The sequence below is a fragment of the Morone saxatilis genome, unplaced genomic scaffold (assembly GCF_004916995.1).
Source record: "Morone saxatilis isolate NCDOM2014 unplaced genomic scaffold, NCSU_SB_2.0 Contig15, whole genome shotgun sequence".
NCBI lineage: Eukaryota > Metazoa > Chordata > Actinopteri > Moronidae > Morone > Morone saxatilis.
The window spans coordinates 10,127,454-10,138,999 of NW_023339707.1; the positions used below are offsets into that span (position 1 = coordinate 10,127,454).

General features: G+C 40.5%; 1 protein-coding gene across 3 annotated transcripts in view; it reads right to left on the reverse strand.

Annotated features, from left to right (window-relative positions):
• The window catches only part of LOC118323902 (thymocyte selection-associated high mobility group box protein TOX-like), a 75,759-nt gene that overhangs the window by 41,144 nt on the left and 23,069 nt on the right, over positions 1-11,546 (reverse strand). For 2 of the 3 annotated variants that reach the window (XM_035655970.1, XM_035655969.1), the window contains exon 2: positions 4,938-5,030. The exons of the other annotated variant lie outside the window; for it this stretch is intronic. In XM_035655970.1, the coding sequence (XP_035511863.1) occupies positions 4,938-5,030 (93 nt within the window). The remainder of the gene's footprint in view (positions 1-4,937; positions 5,031-11,546) is intronic. 3 annotated transcript variants of the gene reach the window in all.

The following is an 11,546-nucleotide window of genomic DNA, read 5'->3' on the forward strand; positions in this document are numbered from 1 at the left end:
CTGACCAAGGGGCCAGCCCTTCGTTCGCCAGTGATAACCAAATGAGCCTTCCACCACCCAATAGACCCTGATTCCACCCCCACTTTTCCTTCCTTGACCACTTCTAGGTATCTGACCTGCAGACCAGGAACTACCCCAAGAGCTGCAGTTTTGGAGATGCTCAGGTGCTCTGACCCAGTCGTCTTGCCATCACAATGTGGCCCTTGTCAAAGTCGCTCAAATCCTCACACTGCCCATTTTTCCTGCTTCAAACACATTAACTTTGAGGGAAAAATGTTGACTTGCTGCCTAATATATCCCACCCACTGACAGGTGCCATGATAATGAGATGATCAGTCTTATTCACTTCACCTGTCAATGGTCATAATGTTATGGCTGCGCCGATCAGCCACTAACGATTGATGCACAAAATGTTATCATATACAAACACATTATATACAAAATGCACATGCTACTGTATGTATGTCCACTAAGATTCTATGTTTTTGCCCCTGACAGAGAACCTTTGTTTAACCATAAAAACGGCCATAATATCAATATAGCTCACTATAATCCAGAGACAAAAAAGGAAACTTTACCTTCCATATTTCTGTAACATCATATTGTCATTCAAAGTGGACAGAAACAGAATAAAACTGTTGGTCTTTCCACTGTTCCAACAATTACTACTTTAACTCTTCTTTAGTCCAAATAAATCATTAATTCACAGAGGTAGATGAGAAAAACAGCAGTTTTAGTCGCCCTACTCAGCTGCACATGGAGCAGACCGGCTGAGTAAACAAACCACAAAGAGGCTGTAATAGCAACACAGTCAAAGGAAGTGTATTCTCTGCTCAGGACACCATCACTGTATCTATACATAGCAAATAGTTGTTTACTGCTATATTAATGTTTAAAATATATTATTATTATACATATACTGTATAACATTTAACTGAAATCTAACTATGTATGATTGTAGTTACAAAATATAGCTATTGAACAATGAGAGAAGTAGATAGTTGAAGTGATGTCTGCAAAACTGGAGGTCAGGGGAAAGAAGGAGAGACGTTAAGACATTTAAAGGAATATGGTAAAGGGGCTTGTGGACAGATAGAGAATTGGCAATTGGGTTGATAGGATGTGTGAAGAAAAGCCTGTACCCACAAAGCAGCTGGAGTGGCTGTGTGTTTGGGGCCACAGGGATGGATGTGCATTTGTGAGTGTCTGTGTGTGTGTGTCTGTGGGTATGCGTATGTGTATGAGAGAAAGAGAAAGAGAGCGAGAGCGAGAGAAAGAGAGATAGTAGTTACAGGTTAGTGGAAAATTCTCAATGGTTCTATTACACAACCTTGTTTGACCTGGGGGACTGCTTGATAGGTCTATTAGCTCATAGTCAGGGTACCAATGCTGCCAATGGGACCTATATACAGAGACTTTAACGTACACACACACTCACATGCACACCTACACACACACACACACACACAAAGCCCATAAAAAGCGCAGCCTGTGGCCATGGCGACACATGCTCTGTTGTCGTTAGATAAGGGAAACAGGGCCTCTTCCTGGGTGTGAGAGTTTGATCCTACACACACTACACACACACAGACAACATGCGCACACTCAGCTGCATCAGCACTGGGGTCACATGCACCAACGCCCAGCATCTTATGTATCCTCACCTTTATCAGCTGCATGGCTCATTTTCATATGCAAAACCCAGGCTATGTTTATCTGGACACACTGTGCTCCCGTCAGCGGACCACATACATTAGACGGCATGATCAGATATCGAAAAGATACACGGAGCAGCTGGCCGTATCTCTCAGAGGGATTTTGATGGAATTCTTTTTGGAATTTGCTGGCCCTGTGCCATCCTAGAAAGTATTTAGTAAGAGGAATCGGTAACATGAATCATTGCAGCGTTGAATTTCTTCAAAGGACTGTTTTAAAAGTGTTTAAAAGACGACTGGCATTTCATTTCCAGCTGATTCTGTTAAAGAAATATTTTGTTTTATTGTCAGCACTGGTGCGATCTATCAGCTCACATCTAATGAGCATCAGCTCTGTTTGTTATGATTAGGTCTAAAGCATTCCACAGTGAAACAATACAGATACACACAAACACACAGTGCCCTTCCCATCAGCGGCTTGAAAAAAAAAAAAGCAATCTTTTTCACAAAAGACATAATACAGGTTCCAACCGCTTCCGGCTCCACCTATACATTGTGATGTGTAAAAATAAAAAGGCAGGCTGAAGCTCTCATTCATCCATTTTCTGTTGCACTGAAGCAACCACAAAACAGAAGCAACAGTCAACAGCAGAGATGGGAGGAGAGATTGAGGAGAAACGTAGTGTGCGTGTGCGCGTGTGGAGGGAGGCCAGGTGGGGTGGTGCTAAATAAGGTTTTGTTTCCACTGTGAACTCGGGTTCACTACGAGTTAGTGAGTTCACAACAGGATAAAATCTAAACGGTGATGGTGACACATGATAACAAGTTTTAATAGGAGCCGAGAATGTTTTTAAATCAGCTTTTGTGTTTATTCTATTGTATTTATCATCAAAATTATTCCATAAAGCAGTCATTTCTAATAATTATATGATTTCTGTTCAAAATGCAGGAACTCAAGGCAAACCGAAAATCCAAAACAGTCAAGCCTTCGATACAAATATTTTATTTAACTTTTGACTTGTATCCATTACTTTCTGTGGATTTACAGGTGTTCTTGTAAGATATTTGGAGAGTGGCTATAATCAATATTTTAATATAAACAATCCCATGACTACATTTATGTGAGAGGGGTCGCTTATAGTGTTAAACCCACAGAGAGACCCACAGCTCTGCAGTTCCCCTCACTTCCCTAAAAACCAACTGTATGGTACCTGCCCTGCACCAAATGGCAGACAAAGTCTAGTCTGTGACTAGAGGTGAGCATAGTGGAGCATCTAGCTGCTTAAGAGCAAGATACCTCCCTCAGGAGTTGGTGGCGACCAAAACAGAGTAAATGTTTATTAGTTGGCCAGAAACATGACTGCAAACGGATGCTAATGTTACATTTGCCAAATGAAATTAAGAGGTGATACTGTCAGTACTGGGACAAAAATATGTGTTATTGCAGGTTTAAGTTCCAACAGTCAAATGTACTTTTGTGTATCCAGGTGCAGCTATAGGTCAAAGTTCCTCTGCCTGATGTACTAAAACATAGCTGCACTGTTTCTGTTGACATATAGTCTGATTGTCTGCTATCAGTGTATTCAGTCTGTCTGTGCAGTATCTAAAGCAGAGAGCAAAAGAGGTCATAAACATGGAATACGCCATGTGTGAGTGCATGTGCAAAGGTATAACAGAAAAAAAAATTATGTCAGACCAAAGTGCCACCCACATGGCCTCCCTCATCCTGCCGCGGTGGCCTTCAACAGCCTGCCTGCTAACCAGTGCTGGGAAACACCTTCTTAGCATCAAGCACAAGAACATCACATGCAATTAGCAGCTAGGCCCAGCAGGTGCAGTAGTGCTATACTTAAAATCATGGCCACTACTAGAAGGAAAGTGGTTATCCCACCAGTCTACCTGACACTTACACTGTCTGGTCTGGGGTGAGAACGCGTGCGTGATTGCATGTACAATATGTGTACAGTAAGTGAATGTCTATGTGAGTCTATGTCAGTGAGGTTTCTCTGGCAGCAGGAGAGGATGCAGAGCACAAGCCACTTTTAACTGACTGGGGTAAACAGCGATGAGAGAAGATAAAGGGCAGAGTGAATGTCACATTACCCCAGCCCTTTGCCTCTGCTCACCGCAGCATCAGATAACTGCAGCAGGAAAAAAAGTCTGGTTTCCTCTAGCATATAATTGGTTATCTTATTGCAATCTACTGCTCTCTTGCCTCTGCACAGTATAAAGTATGAAAGAGCAAAGGGAGAAGAAGAAAAAAAGCTGAAGTCTGATTGTTCTGGCAGTGACTAAAATAAATCATTACGAGCATAGGACACATCAACCTATTTCTATGGGTGTCTTCTTTGTTGGGAGAAATACAAAAGGCTTTGGCTGTGTGTTGAATTCAGTCTCCTTCAGGCACCAACACGGCATGGACTTTAAGATGCAGCATAGAACTTACAGTTATAGAAGGTGGGAGGGAAGTGTTACTGTTACTGATAATCAGGTTGTGGTGTGTTCACTTGCAAAGAGAATAATTATAGCACTAGTAATACATGCACAGATCTTTACACGAAAACACTGTACAGTTTTAAAGGAAAGCATGCTACAATATTACCAATAAGATCGTAGATTAGTGTAGTTTTAACAAATTATATGAAATTCACAGGAAGTAACATTGCAACATCATTCTGATAGCAGACTGCCTGAAGAAATATCTACGTGTTATAGTCTGGGCAGTATTTGGGTCTTCTCTGTAAAAAAAAATCTGTATTATAGTTGTTTATACATCATTAAATAAAAAAGTTGTTAAAGATTAGCTGTTAAGATGTCAAAGGTGTTTTCAAATTCAGACTTAATTTGTTTCTATGGAAGCCCACACATGGTGACCTGACTATAACAACTACAGAGGCGTATTTTGCACCTTTGCATGTTTTCACACATATGTTGCTGCAATTAAGAAACACAACTCTTGACATCATCTGTGAATTCCAGTAAGTGTGCCTGTTTTTGAATGCAAATAAATACAATATTTGCAGTGTGTGGTGGAGAATATGAAATAATTAGTTTTTCACGCATGCATGTATAAAACATTACAATATGTGCATGTGTGTGTTCTTGCAGGTTGCAGTTTAAGTAAGTATGCCTGCCCATTAAGAGCAATCACAACTCTCAGTTTGGAACCTCCAAAACCCCACCGGGCCCAGGCCGGTACCTTGAAGTACACCTTTCTAAATCAATTGGCTAGCACAAACAGACGAGGTTTTAGAAATTGGACGCTTGGCTACTGTATCTCACCACAGCAGTGGGCAGTCTTTTCCTAGCTGGATTGATGCCTGGAGGGGGGGCAGTGTGGAGCCTAACCCCTCGTTCACCCACACTGTACCGGGCCTGTGGTTTGAGAGAAAGACAGCAGGGAGAGAAAGAGAAGAGACAGAGAAGACAAAAGTGGGGAAGGAAACGAGATGGCGGGGCTTTAGTTTGCAAGATACAAGCAGGGCATTTGTAAAGGAACATGTCAAGGGCCCCCCTTTCCTCGAGAACCTTTCCCTCCTTCTCCCTTTCTCTGGTTGCTCTGCTCTTCCCCTCAAACCCAGCACACGCGTGCTGGGGGAGGAGTAATGACATGAGACTTACACAGTGACTCTACACAGCACCATGCTAGGGGAAGAATGGAGGTTAATGAGCTGACTTCCCCTCCCCCCGGAACACGCCTCCTCCCTACTCTCTTACACACACTGACAAGCATATAGACAAACCCCCTATAAGACAGTGGGACTGAACTCTGGCACTTAGCCAAAGATCTGGCGACTACAGGAGTACCATGGAACAACAAGTGGATTTAGACTGTCTCCATATACATTAAATAGAGCTCACAACAATCGTTGGGTTATGAACAACTGTGAGAGTAATACAATAACTTACATTATAAATATGACCTGCAAACATCAGCTCACATAATCAAAACCAGCTATATCAGCTATAATAGTGGCCCAATGGGCGGACATGCTCATTACACGTGAAAAAGGACAAGGATTACACGTGTGAGGAAAAAATTGAGGTGTTGTCACCTAAATCTAAAGGGTTCATCCAGCATATACTAGCAGTTTTAGTCATCAAGTTGAACTTTTTACTAGCAAGTGGCACAACCAAAGTCACTGGGATTCATTGTCTGAGGATAAATGTTTGCACCAAATAGGGCTGCACAATTAATAACATTATTGAAATCGCAATATGGACAAGTGCAATAACCAAATTGCAAGAAGCTAGAATTTTTTGATAAAGGTAAAATGTGTGTCAAAAAAGACTTATAATGAAGTACTGTAGTGCTGTAGAGATGCCCTGACCTACAGTTTTGTAAACATGTTTGTTTGGTACAGATCGCCACAAAATGTTAAAATTGTGATTCTAATCGTGAATCAAAGTGTTTTTCCGAAAGGCAGTCAGATGGACCAACTAACACTGACACCCCAAGAGTCACACTGCCAGGATGGCTGAAACACAGTCCAACCACGTGTCAGTATCTTACAAAACACTACACAACCATACAACAGTTGTTGACTTGTTAAGGATAGACAGCTCTTGCACCCCGACCACAGACCACGGCTGAACACATTATGCTATTATAGTACATACAGTGCTGTGAATAACTGATCAGACCTTCAGATGCTCCCCCATTTCTTGGTTGTCACGTGGTGATGTGTGGGTGTATATAATGATAAATAAAACCTCAGTGGCCTTTAAGTTGCATCATCGGAAAACCAACATGTAAAGGTGACAATTTTTGACAGATAAGAGTTGAAGCATGCACAGACATAAATAAAAGACAAAAAAACAAGTGGGGTTCAAAGGAATGCTTTAGAAAACCCTTCAGTAGATACAAATTGTGCTGAATGCAAATTAATGTAAACAAATGACATTTGCATGAGCCTATCTGAGGTTGAATAAACACATGCAGGTGCACTTAACACTGATATGAGGCAGATTTATTAGTTTGCCAATGAGACATACTAAGACTGCTGTTGTTTGATCTATGTATAACATAAGCCCTTGCTATTCATATAACTCCATACTGGCCTGATGCATGCCTGGTTGACAGCTCCATTACACTCTCCACACCCCTTCTTGAGAGGCTGGACTAAGCTACAGGCTTGCATTACTGGAGTTTGAGATATTTAATTTTTTTAAATAAAATGTCAATGGACGGTATCCTACTGTAATAGATGATGGGCCTTAATTACCTCAAATAAAACAAGTAAAAAATTTAAAAAGCACAATGGTAAATGACATCCTTCATAAAAAAAAAAACATTACCAAAAGCAGAAACAGAATTGATAATGGCGCAGTGAAGCACTTTTACAGAGCTTGAAAACAATGGAAGATGGATGGCTAGTCATTAGCGCCCATTGTGAATCTTTCCAGTGAGTAATTTGTGGAAAGGCTTGTGCATTTTTAATATTCTTAAACTGAAGAGCCCTAAGAACACAAACTCCATAAAATAATAACAGGCATTTCACCTTAGCACTATCCGAGCTTCTCAATTATTTACCACTAATGAATTGCCTCGGGCAATATTCTTCCTAAGTACAATATCAACCATCCCAGAGAGGCTGAATCAGCTCGCTCAAATACTTAAATACATTTACTCAATTATGCTCACTGTCCCTAATATGAAAGAGACAAGGATGTGCAAGCATATGAAACAGTAGCTTTTTTCCTACTGTTTCATATCTGTTTCATTCAGCCTTGATATTTTCAACAAAGTCAACAACAACAACTCCTATAATGATTAATTGATATAACATTTTCATCGAAGAAGCAATGACATTTCTTAAAAATTCCTCTATTTTTGCATCTGTGGTGTGGGAGGATACAATAAAAGGACATTTGCTGTTGTTGTGGTGTCTAGCCTCAGTAACATAACAGTACTGCAGGCCAGTTGCCAGGCATCCACCAGACTTTGCGCTTCACAGCCTAACATGCCACCTAGAATATCTTGACCATGTTGGCTGAGGGAGCCTCAGAGTGTGGGGCATCACACCACCAGCCCCCAAGACAGGTAACCAACAGGTAGGAAAAAGATGGAAATGAGCAGGAAGAGTATGGTACCAAGTCAAAAGTATTAAAAGTAGTCATGAAGAGCAATAAAGCCACCAAAGACCGTGTAAGTACAACCCCACAGTTGCCAGTTTATTTCAAAACAAAGTCTCTGCAAAGCGCATAAAAATTTTGAATAACCTTAAGTATATAAACCCATCACCTAAGTGAATGTAAATAGATTCTACCATCTGCTAGCTTGATGCCTAAGGGACAACTTCATACTGTTGTGTTTTCTATGTGTCTATCTATGTGTTTGTGTACTTCAGTGTACTAACTCTAACAAACTCTTAATTAAAACTAAGTACAGAGAACAAGAGTGCTTTTTTAGATATCTCACACGAGACAATCACGTGACAATAATTCCACAAATGGGCATATGTTTTTTTATTGCACATTTCACATTTAAAATATAAATAATGTGTAAAAATCTTCTTTTTTTTTTTTTACAACAGCTGGTTAGTTGAATTTATGATTTTCACATACTTAATTCGTTAGATAATAAATCTATATGAGCTAGATGCTATAGATAAGTGTGTGTGGAAGTGTTATAGTCCTGCAAGTTTGTGCCTCTTTTTCGTCTTTTTCGTTGCTTATAAATGCACATATTTTATATCTGCAGTCCACTCTCAAAGTAACAAACTGAGCATTCTGCTCTATTTTTATGATCGACATTGTTATCACCATTTAATCAGAAAAATGTCACAACCATGATCCCTCCATTGCGTAACAGAGCGGTTCAGGCCTGACAAGCTTTAGTCAATTCCATGCTATCCGGATATAATCATCAGTCTTTGGCTGTAACTACACCAGAAAGAAATTTAAGTGCAAAGGATCCCGTTCCTAGACAGCTGGTAGTTGTAAATTCCTATCAGGGAATAAAAAACAGAGAGGGAGAGAGAGAGTTTGAAAGAAAACATATACTATTTTCATTTCAACTGCTTTAGGGATTAAGACTTGGGGCTCTATAAAAAAATGCATTAAAATAATCCACCATTTGCATGTTTTATCTCACAAAGGAGGCTCACATAGACACACATACACACCAACCCCCACTCTTCCCTCCCTTCTTCTCCTCCTTCCCCTCCCCCATTCTGGGTGAGTGCACACACACGTTCATATGCACGACATACACATATACACACTGTCATCATTAAACACACACACGCGCACACACATCGTGATCAACCTGCTGCCATCTGCTCTACGCGCTCTGTACAATCCTCGCAGAATACATTATTCACTACAATACATCACATCACATTCCCTCAATGTCATAGCCTTGTGCTGTAGAAGAGTGAGAGAGAGAATGGAGGAGAGCGGAGAGCAAAACAGCTATTGTACTCTGAAGAGAGAGAGAAACGGGGGGGGGATTTGGTCTGTTACATGGTACAGTGGTAGGGAAAATTAAAGACAGTTTGATTTGGCTTTTAGGTGAAACAAGGTTGTCAGCGAAACTTGTTCCAGTTACAGCTACCAGGCTAGATTAAAAATCCAGACAAGGAGACTAGTGTATGAAAGTGAAGGATTAGAGTGGCTGAGAAAGTGAGAGAAAGAGAGAAAGAGAGAGAGAGAGAGAGAAAGACACCTGGCATAACTGGCAGGAGAATATATAGTATTACTTCTTGTCATACACAGAGGCATGCTTTAGAGTAGGGTTTTTTTCTTTAGTTCTGCAAGTGTTTTCAAGTGCTAAAGGTTAAGGTAGGTGTTACAATCCAATGAGAAACCAAAACCAACAATGTGTTAGTCCATCTCTCGTTACTTTCTAACTTTGCTAACCAGTCTGCCGCTCTCCACAACAGCATCTGTTCCTATAGAAAATGTATTAAAACAAATATATAGTTTTATTTCTTTTTAAATAGCTGCTCTCATCAATATTTTATATGCAGGACGGATCAATAAAGCACAGAGAATTATCTATAGAGCATTTTAGTGCCTTTAAGCTTATTGTTTCGGTTTTACAACCCACGACTTGTACTGTTTTGGTTGACTCTCACCACTTTATTATTAGCGATGTCTTCAGCCACAGCATACAACTATTTGTTTGCAAAAAATGCTTACTGCTCAGGGCCAAACAACAAGGAGGCAAATTTAGCGACTTGCTGGTAAACATAGTGAAGCGTTTAGCAGCAATAAAGCCAAATGTTGGCGGACAGCAACACAGAGCTAAAGCAGAGTAAATATTGGGTTTACATTTTCCAAGTGGACAGAATCACAACTCCAAATGAATTTTAATGTTCTATGTCGGCAAGATATGTAACCAGGCAACTGTTTGCTATAAAGTTTATGAATGCTGAGTTTACTGCTTGTTACGCTACACCAAGATGAGATAGTGTGGCTTATTTATGTTTTTCTTTATTATTTTAGACATAAATGGAGGGCTATGGCAAATAGGATCAACCTATATCAGGCTTAGTTAAAGGTTATACTTGTTAGTTAAATTCATTGTTGGCTTTGATCTTTTCATGGGATTTGTTAAAAATGAAATAAAAAAAACAACTCCAGCCTTACCCTTGAAGTCTTATCAGAAGTTAAAGGACCACTATTTAGAAGTCAGTAGCATCTAGTGGTGAAGTTGCAGATTTCAACCATTTTAATACAGCTCAGCCTTCCGAGCCTGTAGAAGAAACTATAATGTCTGCGAAACTCAGGTGAAAGGCCCTCTAGATCCAAATGCAGTGGTTGGTTTGTCCATTCTGGGCGACTATAGAAACATGTCACACTCTGTAGAAGAGGATCCTCCTAAATGTTCCACACTGGACCTTTAATGTAATGTATATTGCATTTTTTAATACATCATTGTATTATTTACTTTTCAGTGTTTGTGTAAAAAGAATGGATTTCTGCTTGCTTTGTTTACATGTTTAGCTCCCTGCCCCATGTTATTTCTTCTGTGCAAAGCATGAACCTGTGTGTATGTGTGTGTGTGTGTGTGTCACAATTGTGCGGTGGTGGCAGAGCATAGGGAGTGAACAGCTGGCAGGCCCACACTTCACTACGTATTGACCTGCTTTGCATTCACCTGTTATTCAGCCGAACCTAATGTTTCCACTTGGCTCTGCTGCAGCTGAGCTGCAATTAACCTCGCTGTGAGAGCAAGGCAAGCAAGACTTAAGTAATTTGTCAAAGTAGTTTATGGAACTTTGCTAAATGTCATTCTACCTAATCCTGTAAAATTAATAGATTTTACTTAATTTTTTACACTTTGAAAAAAGTAAATAAACAGTTTTGCCCAAAAAAGGACATCTAACCCTTCCCACATTTACAGCACCTGTATACACAGCCGACATTCAATACATCCCTAACATACTATTTTTTAAACTCTTAGGGTTCTTGACAAGGTGCAGGTGATCTCCTGACTGCAGATAATTACCCTTTGAAACTGCCATTTGCCTGTCTAAACACCCCATTTGAATGGGAGAAAGCGTTGCTGCGTCAGACGCTTCCCTCCTCCTCTTCTTTGCCTCCTCTCGTTTTTTCCCACCCTCCATTCCCCCTCCCTCCCTCCACTTTTCGCAGATGCTCTCTCGGCTCTTGTCTGTGTTTGGGCTGCGACTGTGAGGGGTCACCGCCTGCCTTGTTCTCACACGTGGAGCACTGAGCCTGTGTGTGTTTGTGTGTGTGAAAGAGAGAGACAGCACACACTTGTCTACGGATGATTATATGAATGAGTGTGTGTGCAAAAATGTCAAAAAAAGAGGTGTTTAAGTGTGTGAATTTATCCAAATGTCTGTGCAGTTGAGCCTGAGTGCCTTTCCCACTGTGTGTGTTTCAAAGTGTTTGAGTGTGTATCTTTGTCTGTGTGTG